At 37.6% G+C, this 20,928-nt stretch overlaps 2 protein-coding genes across 2 annotated transcripts; both read right to left on the minus strand.

The window, feature by feature from the left end:
* Window positions 1-4,495: 4,495 nt before the first annotated feature.
* On the minus strand, window positions 4,496-12,296 carry map2k2b (mitogen-activated protein kinase kinase 2b). Its single transcript, XM_065272543.2, has 11 exons — window positions 11,547-12,296; window positions 11,253-11,463; window positions 9,684-9,830; window positions 9,526-9,603; window positions 8,602-8,653; window positions 8,335-8,459; window positions 7,848-8,055; window positions 7,506-7,558; window positions 7,173-7,234; window positions 7,055-7,100; window positions 4,496-5,150 (listed from the first exon to the last, which is right to left on the minus strand). Exons 1-11 carry the CDS (start codon window positions 11,633-11,635, stop codon window positions 5,037-5,039), a joined length of 1,185 nt encoding a protein of 394 aa, XP_065128615.1. The 5' UTR covers window positions 11,636-12,296; the 3' UTR covers window positions 4,496-5,036.
* A 469-nt stretch (window positions 12,297-12,765) lies between these two features.
* pias4b (protein inhibitor of activated STAT, 4b) lies at window positions 12,766-20,278 on the minus strand. The gene is made up of 11 exons (XM_065272545.1): window positions 20,130-20,278; window positions 19,336-19,696; window positions 18,238-18,337; window positions 17,377-17,418; window positions 16,917-17,007; window positions 16,545-16,670; window positions 16,180-16,285; window positions 15,875-15,948; window positions 15,619-15,779; window positions 15,351-15,487; window positions 12,766-13,076 (listed from the first exon to the last, which is right to left on the minus strand). The coding sequence occupies exons 1-11, from the start codon at window positions 20,154-20,156 to the stop codon at window positions 12,901-12,903; spliced, it is 1,401 nt and encodes a 466-aa protein (XP_065128617.1). The 5' UTR covers window positions 20,157-20,278; the 3' UTR covers window positions 12,766-12,900.
* Window positions 20,279-20,928: the final 650 nt, after the last annotated feature.

Here is a 20,928-nt window from a genome sequence, read left to right on the forward strand (position 1 = left end):
AGAGAGAGAGAGAGAGAGAGAGAGAGAGAGAGAGAGAGAGAGAGAGAGAGAGAGAGAGAGAGAGAGAGAGAGAGAGAGAGAGAGAGAGAGAGAGAGAGATCAATCATTTTATTACAGTTGATGAAGTGTATGATTATAACTGACTGTAAAGTAGATTTGACAAATTGAGAAACTTATATTCAGTATGAAAACAAATGTAAGAACTCATAATTCAGTTTTTCTATTTCTATTACATCAATTCCATTTTAGATGTTAAAGGTGCAGTCTGTAGATTTTAGCGGCATCTAGCTGTGACGTTGTGAATTACAACCAATGGCTAACGCCATATACAGACAACCAGCGACTGACTAGCAGTAGCAGAGCGACACGAGCTGGCGACACAAGCGAAAGTGACCGTTGGTGACCGGATGGGTGTCTCCAGCGATGTGAGAAAGTTAAGAAAAGTTGAATTTGATGTAAATGAAGAGCCTTTTTCAGGAGCGACTACCAATGGGAGCGAAGCAGTGGCATTCATGTCATCCTTCTCTCATCAGTTTTTGGAGTAGAGGTTACTCATTTGTTTTTGACAACCAGATTTAGAAAGACGAGAAGTCTTGGTGAGAAAGTTGTTGGTTGTCTGAATGAGGCTCAAGTCCACCGCTTACCCCTCCATATCGAAGCACATGGCGGAGTTATGGTAGCTGCCACAGGACAAACATGCCGTCAGCTTAGACAACAGTGACAAACGCGCTCTATAGAACAGTTTGTCCATTTAGGGCTACAGTAGAAACATGGCGACACAAAATGGTGACTTCCACGTAAGGGGACCCACGATGAGAATATAAAGAGAAACAGGGGTTCATTATGTAATATCTTTATACACTCCTGATAGTGTAGTTATCTATATTATATCCCAATTCTGTCAACAGATCCTCCTAAACTTTACACAATGCACCTTTAATCTTTTAAAATGTTTTAGCAGGGTTAACATGAGGGAGAGGAGGTGCTATGACCCTATGCATGAGTGTTTGTAAAGGGAGTCTGAATCAGTGTCGTATTTAACACTGCTGTGACTTCACATTTTTACAATACAGAGATGTTATGGTTTAAGCAACACTTTTCATCTGTTTCTCTCATGTGTTTAGGATGAAGATTGAGGTTAATAAAAGTCACTCTCATTATCACAGAAGTCACACAGACCTTCACACACTGAACATCTAAATATTCAAAAAGTTTAAAGGAAATAGACAGACAGACATGCTCTTATTAAGCAAATACTCACAATATAAACATCTGATCATTTTAATACCATACAATACATATCTGTGAGGTAGTGTGGGTGAGTTTCAACACGACAGACAGACAAACAGACAGACGTCTTTACCGCCTCCTGTTGACTGACACATGACATTGCATTTCTGACCTGAGAGCAACACGTGTCAAAAGTCGATCTCATCACACAAAAACAAGCTCAGATGAATTGAGTCAAATCAGTAGATCTTTATGAAGTTCACTTAAAATGTTAACTCATTACTTTTTTTAATTCCACCTAAATGGTCTCTATCACAGTATCATTTCAGATGCATACATTTGCCTAGGGTCTCAAAGGAATTTTTTCCAGGTCCAATACCCTCAAATTCAAGTAGATGTGGGGACACATTTCAAGTGAGAGCAAGGTTACATCGTGTTACCTTTTAAGATTTACATTTACATTTAGTCATTTAGCTGACGCTTTTGTCCAAAGCGACTTACAAGTGAGGTAAACAATAGAAGCAATTATGGCAACACAAGAACAATAATACATAAGTGCACTGGAAATAGTCTCATCAAGTCCAACACAATATACATAGCCAAGGGTATGTTAGTATTTTTTTTTTTTTTTAGATAAAGAGGAAGGTAAATAGCAAAAGAGATAAAGAGAAGGTAACTAAATAAAGATAGTAAATCTGTAATTAGGAAGTGAGGTAATGATGGAAGAGATGGGTTTTTAGCCGAGTCTTAAAGACAGCTACAGTGTCAGCTGATCGTGTCACGACCGGCAGATCATTCCACAGTTGTGGGACAGTTCCTGAGAAGGTACGCGTTAGTGTTTTCTTCCCTTTTTGAGATGGTACCACAAGTCTTCGCTCGGTGGCAGAGCGCAGTGATCGAGAGGGTACATAAGGCTCTATAAGCAAGCGAAGGTAAGGGGGTGCTGACCCAGTGGTGGTTTTAAAGGCCAGGAGCAGAGCCTTAAATTTGATGCGAGCTGCTATAGGAAGCCAGTGTAACTTGACAAGGATAGGAGTGACGTGCGCCCTCTTTGGCTCATTGCAGACCACTCTTGCCGCTGCGTTCTGAATCATCTGTAGGGGTTTGGTCGTGCAGGCTGGAAGTCCTGCCAGTAGCGCATTGCAGTAGTCCAGCCTGGACAGGACAAGAGCTTGGACCAGGACCTGCGTAGCATGCTCATCTAGGAAAGGTCTAATTTTCCTAATATTGTAGAGGATGAATCTACAAGAGCGAGCGGTGCTGGCAACATGCTCCGTGAAGCTAAGTCGATCATCAATGACCACTCCCAGGTTTTTGGCCGTCTTGGAAGGCGTGATGGTCGAGGAACCTAGCTGAATGGAAAAGTTGTGCTGAATCTTTGGTTCAGATGATATGACAAGCAGTTCTGTCTTCGCAAGGTTAAGCTGGAGATGGTGATCCTTCATCCAGAGTGAGATGTCCCTCAGGCATGCCGAGATGCGGGCAGAAACCGTTACATTGATACATTGTTAGATACAAAGATACACTGTTATAGTTCCCTATTGAGGGAACTCTCGCTGCATCACTCCGGTGACACTTTGGAGACGCCTCCAGGGGAAAGTGTGTCTGAATGTGCATATCAAATTCCATCAAAAAAAAACAATGGTGAGGCTTAACGACAAAGATAGGGTGACACGAGAGCCAGGAAGTATATCGCTATCTGAATTATTGCCAAAGACGGCGTTACAGGGACGCAGGAAGAATGGCAAGGGAGACGCAGCGTCTCGTTCCCTTCTCAGGGAACAACAGTTACATACGTAACCCGAGACGTTTTCATGTGTCAAACAACTCTAAAAAAAGCATTTTGGTATGAATCAACATTCACATACAGAAGATATAAGCATTTAAAGCCAACAGTTTAGCACGTGTGCTTAAAAAGTCTAGAATTTGTATCATATTATCCTACAGGGCCTTGAATTCCCCCCCGATTCACACACTTTCAAGAACTTCAAGGACCTGTGGGAACCCTGAAATCCTTCAGAAATTATTCTAATATTGATGATTTTTGATCAAATAAATGATGAGCGAGCATAAAGACTTCTTTCAAAAACATAAAAAATAGTAATGTATCCAAACCTTTGGGTGTTCAAGTAATTCTGTATGATAACAGAGAACTGTCTAGCAGAATGTTGAAGAAAGAGCATCACAGATAAATGATAGCTAGACATTGCATTAAATCTTGTTGTTTTAAACAAAAATTATGCTGCAAGGTACATTTAAGGTCCCTGTTATAGGCAACTCTGCATTTTTTTTAATTTCCAGTTTATTTCCATATATTCCCATGAAAAGTTTCCAGCTTTGAAAATTCCCAGAATTTTGCAACCCTACATTTGGCACAACATTAGATTGATAATATTTTAACCCTTCTGTCCTGGAGAAGTCTGGTTTGGTTTCTCATCAGCTGGAGTTTTGGTGTTGGTTTGCTTACTGCAAGACATTAACCTGGATTTAATTCTGTTAACAAAGTTTAAATAGGTCATTGGTTAAGTTTTAGGTTCATATCATTTGACTTTTAGCACAAATAAAACCATGGTTAATTTTCGTAAGGGTAAAGATTTTTAACTGCCCTAACCGGGTTGCACCAGCTGGACGTAAAAAAGTTAAGTGAAAGCCATAAATCGGACTTGGTATACGTCTGTGTGAAGACGCGCCATTCGTGTTACTATGGTTACAAACTTAAAAGCTCTCCCTCCCTCCTCTTAAACCTGTGCCAGTGTCCTCTCCATCAACATGAGTCACATGTAGACCCATCAAACATAACACTACATCAATGCCTTTACCGTCGGCATAAAAGCCAGATAATCACAAAACACCTCTGAATGAAACCTTTTAAGAAGTCTGTACTGTCTTCATAAACATCTAAGTATTATATTATGATAAGATATAAGAACTGATCACACACCTGTAAAAAGCCCACAGCTTGCATATGCTGTACATTAGATGTCTCATCAATTTAGTTAATTCTATTTTTTCTATAGAAACAAGTCAAGACTTTATACTTCATGCCTGCCTTAGACACAAGATATGTTTAGTTTCAGATGTGCACGAGGTATCAATTATAGGACGCAGGGTGTACGTCCAGCTCATGTGCAACCTCATGCTCAAATGATGAGACTTGTTAAGGACAGATGTCATATTAGTTGCATACACTGCGGATCTAACAGAGATGTTAAAGCACAAAAATATCTTCTCATATTTTCGAGGAAACAACAATTGAACAACTGAGAGTTTTGAAACTTGTCTTTATTTTGAGGGAGGTCATAAAACTCAAAAGGTGATTGTAAAACTAAAGGAGCACAAATCTGATGTAATCATCATACTGCATCTCATTCTTCTCCATCTGCAATAACCATACAGTTCATCCTCTATTTCTTACTGTCTGAACTTCATATTGGTGTCAGAAATCAAATAAATCCTTCTGAAGTGACTCATAATAGTGATGAGTACTGGATGGATGTGCATCTCCAGAAAACATTCCCGATTCATTTTCATCCCCAAAAGAGTCATCAACATAAAGTCTTTTTTAATACGATTTACATATTTTCCTATTTATGACTGCAATGTCTTCAGATGGCTTTATTTGTATTTGTGATTATTTATTGAATACAAATAAAACAATGAATTTTACTTCATTACTTTAATTATTCAGTATATGCATGAAAATAATGTCCCGAATGGATGAAGAATGAGTTTTGCATGTGCACACAGTTTACCAATGGTGTCAGGTGATGGTCAGGGTTAAGTGTGTGTTTGTGTGTCGTCTTCATTTATTCAGGCGTTGTTCTGGTGGGTGTGTTGGGTTGATTCAGTCTGACGGTTTTACACAACCATCCAGCGAAGTCAATCTCCTCCACCTCGGAGCGTTTAATAAACGTGTGGTTCTGTGTGGGTCACAAAGTTTGATCATTTCTATGAGTACAACCACTGTGTGAACCAACAAATCACAACACCAGATTGTGAAACACCAAAGTCAAAGAAGTCTAGCAGCTCATGCAGAGTCTGTACTTACATGACCTTCATCTAACTGCACAAAATAAATCACTGCTACATAAATGATATATATATGTGCGTGTGTGTGTTAACTCTTTCACCGCCAGCGTTTTTAAAAAAAGTTGCCAGCCAGCGCCAGCGTTTTTCATGATTTTCACCAAAGTTTACTGCCTTCCAGAAAATGTTCTTCTTTAAATATATAAACATACAATATACCAAATGAAAGAACAGACCCTCTGCTTTCAAACAAAAAAACCGTTTCATCCTACCTTTAGTGGTTCTTTTGCAATCAGCTTTTGAATATGGGTAGGTTTTTGCAAAAACACCATATTTTGAGCAAAAAGCAAAAATAATTCCATATTTGTGATGGACTTTTCATAGAGATCCCATTCAGAGCGATCTTTAAAACAGACACGGACATGCAGCAGCTTGCCATTAGAGGTCTACACGGAAGACCCGAGACCCGAAGACCCGGGACCCGACCCGGGACCCGTACGGGTTCGGGTCTATATTTTAAATGATCAGCCGGGTCCGGGTCGGGTCTCAATCTATTACTTCGGGTCCCGGGTCTGTTTAACATTGTGGGTAATACCCGAGGTCAATCGGACTCGGAGAACACACACTCACATTTAAATAAAATATTTCAAAATCAGCAACAAAAACTTAGATGAACTGTCGCATAAATTTTTTCTATGACGCTAAAATTGCGTTAAAAAGTTTATATTTGGTTGCTCCAACCAGGCAGCTAACGCGCATGCGCTCTTGTAATGTTTCTCTGGCTACCAGTCAGGAGCTTCTGCAGTGAGACGCAATGACTTTACCTTTGACAATTGGCTCTTTTATTTAGAAGGCGGGACCTATTCCGCCGTACCGCGCATTTTGCACTGACTTCTCTAATTTTTATAATAATATTATAAATTGACCGTCTGTTATATCTAAAGTTTTCGCGACTCAAAGAGCACAGAGATGATAGCAAAGAAGCAAAGCTAACGAAACCAGCCATGACACTGAACGAGCAATCGTTATTATAATCCAAATGGGCAAATATTATTAAGCAAGTTGACCCGATGTGAAACTGCGTTATTAATCACCATGACTGTAAAGTGGACTTTAAAAGCTGGAATAAGCATTAAACATTTCAATCGTCAAGGAATAACATGGATGGAACTTTCTTGGAAATAAGGATTGTGCATCACACAGACAGGTACAAGGAGGGAGAAGACTAACTTCTATGGGTAAGACAAAAAGTTTAATTTTCGCTACTTGTTTATTGACTTATTAATAACATTTAGCTAAGAATATTTGCCGGTCGGGTCTGTGTCTTCCCGGACGGGTTCGGGTCCAGATTTTAAATAATAGACGGGTCTTCGTCGGATCCGGGTCCAGCTTTTAAATAATAGACGGGTCCGGGTCGGGTCCGGGTCCAGCTTTCAAAACAACAGACGGGTCCGGGTCGGTTCAGTATAGCACATTTGCGGGTCTGATCGGGTTCGGGTAGGAATATTTGGACCCGTGTAGACCTCTACTTGCCATAGGGCAATACTTCCGGTTTTAAAAGGTTGCGGAAGGGCCCCACCTGGTGGATAATAGCGGTATTGCGGAAAGACGGAAAATCTCGTCATTGGCGGGGAAAGAGTTAATATGGGATTGTACTGTTACAGAACACAATATCGATTTTAGTGGCAGGGTTATTAATACTTTGGCCTCGGTTATAAGCAGAAATGTTCTTTCAGAAGCAAAGTAAAAGATGACTTCTTAAATCACAAGAATGAATAAATGTCAACACGTCACTTACTGTAAGCATCTTCAGGTCGGCTCTGTCTGCAGGGTTTTTAATAAGACTGCAAGGAAACACGCAAGTTAAATGAAGATCACACATCATCTACTGCTTCACACACAATGACATCACTCACCATTTGGTCACAAAATCGTGGAAATCTGGAGTGAAGACACCAAGTGGGAGTTTAGGAGGAGGCTGGAGGTCAACACATAACAGGTTTATTGTTATATACCAGTATTACTAGGATTGCAGTGCATGCGTTATATGAACTAGTTTAATGTTCCTCGTAATTTATGGAGCTGCAACTAAAAAGAAAACAATTGCACACGTTTGAAATGACATGAGGACCAATCAAAGATAATTTTAACCCTTCAGACACATAAAAAAGGATGTTGGATTAAATCTGACTGGTCTTTGTTAGATTTTTTTTAAATTAGATTTCACACAGTCATCCTTCTAGTCTTACCTCATTGACAATATAATCCAACAGTTCAAATATGGCCATTACCGGACCATGACCTGCAGAAGACAAACTTCAATTAGTCAAATGAGTTTATTCATTAAGAGTCTGATAACTAACTGCATACTGACATCTACTGACACTGAATTAATAACCTGCATTTCTCTCATAACACAGCATCTTAAGGAAAATATATTCAACCATTATAGAAATACATGACTACTAGTAATCAAATCAAATCTTTATAAGCAAACTGTTTTAAGGAACTAAGGTACCTCTAATGAAATGTCTTTCTTTAAATGTACAGAGCCACGAGTAGTTAACCACTCCAAACTAGTCTTATCTTACCACTGACGGGTCTGCCTGGAGCTCTGGGACGTGGAGAGGTGCCGTGTGTCTCTCCAACATCTATAAGAGCCCTGCCAAAGATGCCCTCCAGTTCTTTAGGATCAGGTGGAGGGATAGGATAGCGACCGATGGCCAACTCCACCAGAGACAAACCCATACTCCACACATCAGACTGGACTGAATAATGAGTGCCCTGCAATCTCTCTGGCTAGAGTCAAACACACACACACACACAACATCTGTATAACACAACACCATCATGCCTTTCTCTGTAAACTAAATGTTCAACAGAACAAAACAAATCTAGGACCAGAGCGGATTTCATTTCACTCACACGGATCTCAATCTATGTCATGATTAATATTACAGGTTATATTTTCACTGAATGTTTTTTTACATTATAGAGCAAATCACAAATTCAGCTGGAGATAAAAACATCATTGTGCATTAATCGAGACAAAATCCTCTAGTGAAGACTGACACGTACCGACATGTAGGACCGTGTGCCCACAAAAGAGTTTGCCATCGAGTCGATGAGCTGCCCACTTACTCCAAAATCACACAGTTTAATCTCACCGCGAGAATTGACCAGAATATTTGAGGGTTTCACATCTGTTAACACAAACATCTTATTAAAGAAATGTTTACATTGACAAGAGTAACATTTTTATCATCCATCTCAACTACCTTTGACATGGAAAGAGTTTTGGGTTAAGCTTCTAAAAGACGAAACGCATGTGTTTGAATATTTTACCTCGGTGAATAATTTGGTGGTTTTCTCGCAGGTAAGCAAGACCTCTTAAAACCTGTTGAGAAGAAAATACCCAGACTTTAAACACATTGTAAAAAGCATAAAGCAGTCAAATTCAATATGAAATATGACTATGGTTTAGAAATGAATGTCTTATAACTGCAGATTGAGTTTTCTTTAAAAGTATAAACAGGCACACAGATCTCATGTCAAACTAAATCTAAATAAATCTTCCACAGGAGACAGAAATCTGGGGGAAAATGCAGTCGAGAGCAATTCCAGCATCAGTAATGTGACATTTTCTCTCAAAAATTTAAATATAATTTCTTAGCAAATGCAATTATTGCCAATATATTGAAACATCTGTTTATATTCTTCTAAACCCCTGATGAACCATCCAAAATTTCACTCTACAGATATGTTTTCTGTTTTAGATAAGACAAACAATAAGACAACAGACTTCTGTGAATTAAAATGCACAAACCAGAAGCAATAATGTCCAACAAATGGAGAAGGGACGCTCTTTTCTTATTTATTTATTTTCGTGAGGCAAAAACAACGTTATCAAATCTGCAATTACATAACTACGTCAAATAAACCTTACATCGGTATTTAAGCCCTCAAATATTGACATCCGAGATATCAGTACGGTTAAAAACATAGTGATAGAGTTTTAAAGTACTTTAAAGGGGTATGTTTATACATTTTAGGCATAACAAATGTTTCACCAGTTTTCTGTTTGTCTCTTTTTTACCATCATGACATTTTTGTTATATCAGCCATAAAGCTTTCTTAGTATCTGCATTGGCCATTAAAAAACCCATATCGGTCGACCACTAGTTTTTCATGGTTGACATTTGCATGGAATTGCTCAAAAGTGTTTGTATGTAATAAATGACATTGTAAGAGTTGGTACTGAATACTCACTGCTATGCTGACTTTTCCCAAGATCTCCTCAGGAATTCTGCGAGCGTATTTGAGAACCTGATCCAAAGATCCTCCGTCCTGTTAACAGTCATTGAGTTAGCAAACACTTTCAGCACACGTGATGGCATGAAACACTTCAACTCAACGTTTGATTATACCATGTGCTCCATACACATACTGATCTCTCCATCGCTGTAAAACGCCCCATAAAAGCCCACGATGTACGGAGAATTACACTCGTGCAGAACCTGCAGCTCTCGGATGATCTGATGTCTGATCGCAGGCTTGATCTCCAGATGAATTAACTGAAATTAAATACAGATCGTAAAACTGTCAGGGAATAGAACTACAAGAAATTCATTTACAATTAGATGATCAAATTTTTCAGAAAGATGATTTAATATTACAGAGAACAACATAATAATGGGGTGGTGATAAGACATACGCTTTTGGTGTGAGAGACCCGGGTTTGAATCCACTGTGAAACACCATTGTGTCCCTGAGCAAGACACCTAACGCCTAGTTGCTCCAGAGGCGTGCGACCTCTGACATATAACAATTGTAAGTCGCTTTGGATAAAAGCGTCAGCTAAATGAATAAGTAAAATAATAAACAGGTTGTAAAGAACAATTCAAGCAAGCTTCACATTCATTTCTCATTTAAAGGTGCCGAAGAATGCATGTTAATAATCTGTTAAATTGTTCTCTGATATCTACACAGAAGGTTTGAGGCTTTATTAAGTGCAATTATGAGTCAGTTTTTCATGTCCATTTACAACCCTAGGATTTGTCTTTATAATGAAATGATCCATTATTACCTTATTTGAAAGAGTCATGAATAATAATGTTGAGCTCTGCTCTGATTGGCTGTTTCTCCTTCAGTAGCTCTGTGTGTGTGTAAACAGATCTTATGTTTGAGTCTCTATCAGATTTTGAGGAATAATCAATTGTTTGGAGATTGTTAATGGACGTTTCAGAGTGGTAAGTTTGTGTTTTTTTCAGTATGGACCTGCAAAACATAACTGTAACGTCAATAGTAGAACTTCAGCCTAAACGCTAGCATATAACATTAACTAGCATATAGCATTTACTAGCATATGGCGCTAACACAGCAGTCACAACTTTGTTTTTAGCATTGTAACAACATTGTAATTTAATGTTGGGGGTGTACATCTGAACTGTAACATCACAGTTGGTGTAATGTTGAGATTGGTCTGTTTTCCAGCGGTCTTTTGCATGCACAAGGTTTACATAAGGAGGAGGAAACAATCGTGTTTGAGGCTCATGATGTCATTACGATGTACACAAGTCTTATTATTCATCTATGCCTACATAAATACAGTTTTACATTCTACAGCACCTTTAAAGCCCTCCAGATCTCTTCCATAGACTTTCCTTATAAGTGAGCTACTGTAATTTTAAACAAACCAAAGGTTTGATGGAAATAATTTCCTGTGGTATTCAACATTAAACAACATACATTAGCTTAACTTTTCTAGAAAGTCCTGTTGAAAACAGCGCAACAGATTAAGAGTTTATTCACAGCGCTGCAGGTTTGTGTGTAAGTGTATAGATGTTAATGCATGTCCTGTTTGTTTTTACAGAGAAGAGTCAAAAATCCTTCACGTAATCTTGTAGTAAACGACAGACGGTACCAATGTCACAAAAGTTGTCGATAGACAAAAGTAGATGAAAATGTCCCTGACAGGAATCATGCTGGAACCTCACCTTTCTGGCCATGATGAGACCGGAGGGTTTATGACAAACTTTATTGACCACACCTCCGTTTCCAGCTCCCAGTTCACAGATGTGCTGGAAATCATCATCCTTCAATTCCCCCAGATTAGCTTTCTGTGTAAGGAAAACCTCCAGACGCTGCTTCTGTTGCTCGTCCAAGTCCAGTTCATCCAGCTTCTTCTGAAGGGCCTCCAGATTCGCTCTGAGTTCACAGTAATAAGAGGATTTCAATCAGATTTACAGCCACAAACAAACAAACAAACACAAGATTGATCTTCAACTTACTCTGATGCAGCATCTAGAGATGTGGAAGTTGTCTGCGGTTCTGTGCTTCCAGTTATAACAATGGGATCTGGTCTCTTTTTGGGAGCCATGCTGTAGTCTGAAGGACCAGAGATCTTAAGTCTCAGTGACAGGAAAAGTCGAGCTCAGACTGAGCTTAAAATAAACTTTCATCTAAAACTCGTCATCGAGCTTCAGTCTAACTATAGATCCAAACCTAAACTGATCAAACACCTGCCACCAGATTACTGTCCAGAGCTCATCATCATCATCATAAAAACACCTTACAGACTCAGACCACATAAAGAAAGGGTTTGTATAAACACCTTAGAAATCAGCACAATACACTCTGAAAAGGTACACATTAACCTCAGAAATCACCTGTAAACGGCAACCATTACATCATATGAGCTCTATAACACGACTTTATAAGCTGTTTCCCAAATTACGGATAAAAACTTTACTAAAACGAGTTTTATTGAAGTTAACGAACGAATAAATCGTGATTTTCTCTCACGCACACACACGCATGCGCGCTGAGGATGCTGTTAGCATCAATCTGTGTATCCGCCGAGGTTTAAAGAGTCTGTCAGCGATCAAACTCTATATCCATTGATGACAATGAGCTGGTAGAATCTGTGACGAGCGTTACCGGTCCCGGTGAACGGAATATCTGGCACAAGATGATGAGGGTGCGGTGAATTTTGGCCCCGCTGCTCAACGGGTTACCGGAAACGCTCGAGCGCAACGCAAATCTCGCGCAAACTCCCACGATACTGGAGAAATCGCGAGACCGTTCGAACCTACCCTTTAAAACAAGTTTTTGATGAATTACAAAATTCACTAACCCCCGGTTTTCAATAAAAACAGTTATATTTATTGACGAACTTATTCTTCTAAAAGTCACCAAATAGTACTAAGAACAAACAGTATGAAGAGTTTGGTTTCAAGACGAGATAACTCAAAGTTTTTGAAATTGTTCATAAATCTTGTTTTTTTTATCGTGCACTCCAATACATAATCAAACTGCAGTTGGTTTGTTTTGATTTAAGCCTTCGTAATAAAAAAAACACAGCCAAGTAGCAAAATAAAAAAAACAATATAAACATGAAAACATAATAATTAACATGTTTTGACAAAAAAATAAGTTATCTCTTTTTGGAGTCAAACTCTTCAAATATTACTCGACACAAAAGAGGACAACTAGACTATTGAAAATGGCTACAGTAAAATAAGACTTTATTGCCACAACAATTGAATAACATACAAAACACTACAAACACACAGTACTGACACAAGAAACCATATAGTGAGTATTAAAACCAGAAATAAATCATCTTTAAAATAAATGCACTGCTCAGTTGATGGTTCTAGATCGAGACGTGTTAATCCTGCCAGATTTTCTGAAATGTACTTTCTTGTCTTGTAAATATGTTGAAACCATCTCCTCTTTCTTTAAATCTTCATCATCAGAAGAACCCTGAGTCAGATCAACAACACTGCGGTCCAGGTCCACCAGAGGAGAATTCCTCTCTATTAGAAGAAAAACATTTTTAAAGATCTTTTCATGTCATATTTACTAAACTGATAGAAATATTTCATTACAATTAACCTCTAATTTAGTATTTAACACATTCATATCCTCAGATGCAAAGAATTAAAGAACATGGCCTCATACACATCGCATTTATATTTGTTGTCACCCGAAAGTTTGCAGTGTGTACGAGGCCTATATCAGCATACATGTCAACATTTTGATTTGAAAATAAAAGTTACATTTTCCAAACCCTAACTGCGCAGTTCACGTATGCATTGCATGAAACCAGACTTATGTGTATGAAACTGACGAATGTGGCATCTATTTACATACACATCTATGATCTGAGATCATAGATTCAAGATGTTTTAAAGCATGATGATTATGATGCCGAGGTTTAACTGATAAAATGATCGACTACAAGGAGATTTTAAAAATCTCAATCAAACAAGAAACTCAGAACTCATCATGAGAATCAGCTTTGAAGATTTCATTGCTCTTTCACAATCACATCCAAACATTGAACTTCATAAGAGATGCATTAACCCTCGTGTGGTGTTCATATTTTTGTTACTTAGACAATGTTTGTGGGTCTAGTGGACCCACGGCATTATTCGTATCCTAAAACAATCCAGTCATACAAATTTATGTATAACTGTTTACAGATGTTTACTTTAGCCTTATTGCAAGTAATATAGACAGAATTTATGGTTAATATTTGTCATTTACCACTAGTAGAGGACTATTTATAGATTAAAGTGCTATTCGTTTTTGTGATAATATGAAATAAGAGAAGAAAATTCTATTCTCTCCCAGATATTGGGGAAAAACATGTTTATCTTAAATAAGTATTTATCACTTTTTCATCTCAAACACGTTTTTTATCACTTTGATGTTTAAGTCTTTGAACTTAGTTTGAAATTGTACACATTTGTGTAAGTTTACATAGCACAAGCCCCATCTGGAAAGATGCTGTATCATAACACATCATCCACATTGAACACATAACCTGTTCATGCCAGCCTACACAACACATAAGAAGCAGATTTTTACTATGTAGCTGTGTTGCATATGCATTTCTTGCATTTTATAGACATATACTGTGTCGTCCTGTCCATCTTATGTCCACACACACTGCAGTAAAATGTGTTGCTATTGGCTACAACCTAAAATGATAAAAATGCTTGGATATAAAATTTTACTTTCTCTATTTCTACTTCTCTATTTACTTTCTTTCTGTCACGCACTCATACACACACACACACACACACACACACACACACACACACACACACACACACACACACACACACACACACACACACACACACACACACACACACACACGTGCGCGCACACACCATAGGTTTTGTGGTAAACCCATGGTTTTACAAATGGTAATCAATACACCAATTTGCCATGATTACCACACTTTTACTATAATACAAGCATGAATATTTTTTGTAAGGGAGATAATGGGAAAATGTAGAATGGTTCCTGTTAGACAGAAGGTAAAGTGTTTGGGACAGTGGGGCCAGATGAGTGTTCATGCTTGATATATAACATGTTGTATCCTTGCAGCATTATAGCAAGTGCAGAAGGACAAAACTCTGACATGCATCCATCACATATGTACAGACATATATACAAACACACTCATGCACTCACAGGAGTCACAGATAGAAGAAAAATAGAGTGAAGTTACATAGCACATTACATTTTTACACTCTTATTAACCCCGGGTCCAGTGGACCCGGACACCACATATGTAATATAAATGCGTAGGGGGGTGAACAGTGTACAGTCATTATAAATTTGTTTATTTTTATGTTCTTTATAGAAAATGAGCCAAGGCCAATGAATCTGAGGTTGAAACAATAATTAATTGCATAATTTTTCTTTTAGTAAACATTAAAAACGGGTCCCACAGACCCGAACACCACACAAGGGTTAAAGGCACACAAGGCAAGTCTGAGTATTATTTCTCTACTAGCTCCCCCTAGTGTCTGTGAGTAAATGCGTTCTATATCTAAGACTATACGAGACTGAAGGACACCGGGTCGGATACAGCGAACTTGCAAGTGGGGTATTCTTCCTACAGACGGTAGGGGCGGGCGAGAGAGTCTTCATTCGTCATGTAATGAGTCATTTAACCATATACCGACTTACGAAGATGATTTATTAACATAAAAATGCTGCCTTGTGTCCCTTTAAGAAAATATTATACTGGAGGTTTTTAGAAATGAATCTGATGTGAGATGTGATCTTACTCTGTTTGAGAGGATGTTGAGCTCTCTCTTTGTTTTTATGAAATCTGTCATGTGTCACAGGTCTCCAGCTGCTATCAGACAGATATTCAATCTCATTCACGTCCTCACCAGACCTCTCAAGAACTTCACACAGCAAACTACAAATAAGATCAAACATCAGAAGTTAACTTAGTAAAGAGTACAAACTGAATGGTTATAGGTTTCAATAAGTCAATATAACACACATACATACAGTACTAGAGAGAGTAATGTTTGTGATATTGTGTACCTGTCGATACGCAGCGCATCAAAGGGGGCGTGTTTGTGACACACGGGGCAGATCCATCTGGGCTTCCTCTCGTTCATTTGAAGATAAGAGGAGGCATCAAAACACTGCAGGTGAGCACATCCTTCAGCTCGACACGCCACTGACATACGCACCTTTGATAGCTTTAAAATACATAAACACATCTACTGAACTGGAACATCTACAGAAATCATTCTTGATAATATTTAACATGTTAGCGTTAGATTTAAACTCTTACCGGACATACGAGCGATACTTGAAGGCCTGTTGTGCTGATCTCATTCTCTGGATCACAGTGTAATTTCTCACAGACTATAAGAGATATTGATCAGTGATATGACAAAAGTTTTACTTTCACCCATTGTTTAAACTCTATTCAAGAGTACTATTAAACAATAAAACTCTGATCAGATTTATTTCCTGTATCTTGTGTGATGTGTCAGCTGATGGTTTTTGTTGTGGTTCAGTTCAGGTACTACAGAGACATTAAAGCTGCTTGTGTTTTATAAATAATGAATGAACATTAGGAGAATCTCATCTCACCACGCTGCCTGCAGACGTCAAGACGCTCCACTGCTGTACTGCGCAGCTGAAGCAACAACTCATCAGAAGACAACGACCGCACCAGATACACAGCAACTGAGTAATGCTACACACACACACACACACACACACGCGCCGGTAAATCTTACAGATTATGTTCAAGAACATGTTGAGGTCCTGTTTCAACCCAAAATAAGGTATTGACCATTTACTGATAATTAAAATCTATTGTAAGTCCATTAAAGGTTTGGAGTCTGGTATTATTTGTAAAACACTTGAGCATACTTCACAATTTTTGGCATTTGGGTGAAGGCTGGCAGACATTTTTGTGAGCTTCATTCACTAAATTCTACTCATCTCTGTACCTTGCCATAGTTTCCCCACGTCACTGAGAAGCAGTTTGTGAAGGAAATGTACAACAAAGATGTGATGTTGATTGGACGACATGGACGTGAGGGTTCGGTCCCTGGTTTATAAGATGAATAAGAGCACTGAAAAACATCAATAGAGGAGGACAGAGAGAATCAATCGATCATCATCAACTTTACAAATGATTTTATAATAATACTCTTTAACTTTTAGTCAAACCAGGTTTAGTTTAGAACATCATTCATTTTTTGTTTGAATTTATTTAACTTTTTCATCAATGTTCTGTTATTTGTATGTTAACTGAAAACTTAAAAGGATGGCGACAGTTGTATATTAATGTCTAAGTGAAGTATTATAATGACAAGTACCTGCACAGGACAGTTCACATGATTTACTGAAACAGCAAGGTTTGCTGGATACTGATCCTCTTCAACACCCATACTCTCTCTGTAACAAATCCTGAAAGACATCTGTGTGTTATATATAAAGACCAGCTCAATAGATGCATTTATGTGACTCTAACCTATGAAAACCCAGCTCAAGTCATTCATTTGTGTTTCTACATCAAATCATCCTACATAATGTAAATGCATTCTGTGAAAATATTATCTGGATATCTTTCATATATTTACAGATCATGGCAAAGATTGTGATTATATAAAGTACACTCCTGTATGAGTTGTATTACTTGAGTTTTGTTTATTGTGTGTTCACAGTTTGTATTTTAATCATCTGTACTGTACGTATGTTTGCCTGTATTGTGCACAACACTAATACACAATTAAGTAAACTGCTTTAAAGGAAAAAGAACATATAGTAAAGTTTCACCTGAGCACCACCTGAACATCAGACATCGCTCCAGACTGACATCTTAAATCAAAAATAAAAGAAATACATTCAAGAATTGATTCGTTCAATAAACTGACTCGAGACTCAAGGGAGTCGTTCACTCAATGAACTGAACTGCAGGATATATTACTTACTGAAAACAACAATGAAAATGCACATTTGTAAGATTAACAACTAACATACATTTACTGAACTATAACTGATGGTTAATGGTAACTAACTAAGAAACATAAACAAAAAAATAGTCCAAAATTCTCTAAAGACATTTTAAAAATCACAAATATATGATGATATTAATCAGCATAAGAACTGAACGTTAAGAATGTCCTATACGCTTCTGATGTGAAGGTCCAACCCATCTCAAATGCCCTAACAGTAAAAAAAAAATCACGCTTATATGCACTCATATCAAATGCAAAGCTACCAAAAACACCAGATCCTAATTTTATCTCCATAACAAAATCTGAGATGACCAGACGACGTGGACTCATGGACGTTAACTACTTACGAATTATTCATATATTGCTGTCTGTAATTCTGTGAGACTGTTGACTACATGGTGAGTTTTATAATTTTTTCACTTAAATGTGTAATATGAATAAATAGTGCTCATAAACGAATGTTTAAATTATATCCACTATTGAAACGAGTGGAGACTTGGACCTGGACACAGTATTCCTTACGGCATGACTGAAGAAGCAGATAAAGCATTGCGCGTGTCTCAATGAAATCACGTGATGATAGACCTAGAAACAACCTTTAATAAAGCTTATTCACATCATAACAACTACATGTTACACAAGAAACTACATCTCAGACACAAACTGTAGAGGAACTCACTGAGCGTTCTGGATCAGAGCCTGCTGGATCAGAGCCTGCTGACTCGCATTGAGATGAAAGAAAAAGTCTGAGTTCTGCACGGGTCCTCCAAACGCAGACACTGAATACACAACAACAACAACAACACAACAACAACATACTGTTCATACTGTACTGTAAGTAAGATCAAATTCATCTGATAGTATTGAATAGCAAAGGACATATTTCAGATATTTTTAAGGCTGGAAACGTTCCATCAGAATTAACTGCAATATATGGGAATTAATTGAAACTATTGGGAATTAATGGGAACTATTGGAAATTTAAAACAGGGAACTTAAATGTAGTTATCTTGCAGAATAATTTAGTTTTAAACAACAAGATTTAATGCAATTTAAGTTGAATTTCTCCCCTGCACATTCTTCAGTCACATGCACACAACACACTGCATCTACTTACATTCATCCATTAACATGCACAGATCATTCAATCCTGCACACAAAATAATGTCAAAATGCGTGCATTCACATAAATGGGCTTAAATGTCTTTGTGCTGTGTGTAAGAGAGTTTGCAACAACTTTACCATTGTAAAGACAAACACACTGACTGAGAAAACATTAAAAACAGTAGTGTGTAAAATATGTAAGATAGCACTATTATAATAACTATAATAATGTTTGTTATGCTTTCATGTTACTCAATAAAGTAATCGATTAAAGTTCTACTTACCATTAGTCAAGACATCATTTTCAAAATATGTATAACCTTGCATGCATGTCTGCTTATGACCAAATCAAATATTTATTTATTTATGATATAGTTTATATACATTTCCAAATAATTCCTATAAATTCCTGTTAAGTTTCCAATTTGGAATATTTTCCCAGATTAAGTTTCCGGAAACCTTTTGCCCCTTTGTAACCCTACTCTTAATCCCTCCTTTAATGTAATCCTATGGGATTTTCATGGCTGATTCAGAAGTATAATAATTCATGATGAGTATAATGAGTGGTTTGTTCAAATCATTAACCCTGAATATTTGTGATATAAAAAAATGCACCCTTAAGTAGAGAAATCTGCGTGGCACATACTGTATATATGATATCTGTGTATCATACCGAGAGGTGTAGGGTGCAGTATGGTGTCTAGTGTTTGATAGAAGGGTAGATGAATCATCTGCTGTTCGGTCGAGACGACTCCCGGTGGTTTAGGATTGCCGGCCGAGACTCTCTCTGGCATTGAGATGGTTTCCACTGAAGTGGCTGTGATCTGATTGGGCTTTGAGCTCCTGCCAGCGTCTTTAGAGACCTGACGGAGTTTGTGTAACTCACGGACAGCAGACAGCAGCTCATGACTGCACTCGTTCTGAAGAAGATCAACTACTCTTTTCATCAGATCTTTCTTTAAACCACTTTTATTCCTGCCCATCGTGGAGAGCAGAGAGCGAAGCTCAGTCACCCGGAAAGCCTCCAACATTCCCTGTGGACAGGCGAGTGAGATACACAAACAAACAAACAGGTGCATTTACAATATATACAAGGCACTTGCTTTGAACAAAATACTACAAATAAAAGTCAATTTAACACACACATAGACACATAAATGGGGCATAAGTTTAACACAATGTTATCACATTCAACTATTACAAGTTACACAAAACATCTTAATGTTTGGCCAACAGACCAATTATAATTTGAATAAAATATGCTTTTTTGCAGCTTGCCGTACAAATTCATATTTTTATTGATCAAAATACTATGAAGACCATGTGAGGTGTACAATAATTGGAAACTAATTAAACATAAGTTGTGAGTTTTATCATGTTTTAAAGCTGGGGAAAACTAATTCAAACTGCTTGCGTTGGAAGCGTTTTCACCTCATTATGAATAAATGTCAAAATAAATATACTTGCCATGGCTTCCAGAACATCTGTGGACATAATCAAGGAGAATCACCGATATATAAAATAAATATTTATCTCGAAGTTTGCGAAATTTAGCTTAAATAAAATGACGACCGTGAGACTCAGAGAAGCGGGCATACGTCATCAATCAAAACGTGTCTGCGTCACGTGACCAGGTGTGTTCGGCGGCGCCCTCACTGACCAATCGGCATAAACAAAATAAAGTAACATTATTATTACAACATACCTAAAATTATGTATAATGTTATAATAACATGAATTTAAGTGAACTTAAGTGAGTCTGGCCATTCATGTGTCACTCTCTCTTTGTATTTTTATTGTATTTTAAATTATAAATAATTCATAATTATTATTATTTTTAAACATTAGTCTCCTCGACATCCCTGTTGTTAGCACTAAACATGAAAATGAAATAAACATGTTTCCAAGTCCTGAACACTTTGACAGTAGTATATAAGGTCTTGTATAAGTAGTATGCTAGTATTATTTAGACTTGGATAAGTACACTACACTATAGGTGTGTCATACTGTCAGATCAGAGAGCGTTAAACTAATGAATTCACCTTAAATGTAAAGGCTTTGGCTTAGTATAAAAAACAATAAAACCATAACAGAAAATTCTAATGTTCCATTAGCTTTTACCATTAAAACCACTACATTGTAGTGTGTTTTGGGTCATATTCCATTAGAACCAATAAAACCAATAGAATTTCTGTGATGGTGTCTATTGGTTTTTTAGCAGGGAATTTTGGCTCAGCCAATTTGCAGATAAAAGCAATTTTTGAAT

Source organism: Paramisgurnus dabryanus, chromosome 6, assembly GCF_030506205.2.
Source record: "Paramisgurnus dabryanus chromosome 6, PD_genome_1.1, whole genome shotgun sequence".
NCBI classification, from domain to species: Eukaryota; Metazoa; Chordata; class Actinopteri; order Cypriniformes; family Cobitidae; genus Paramisgurnus; species Paramisgurnus dabryanus.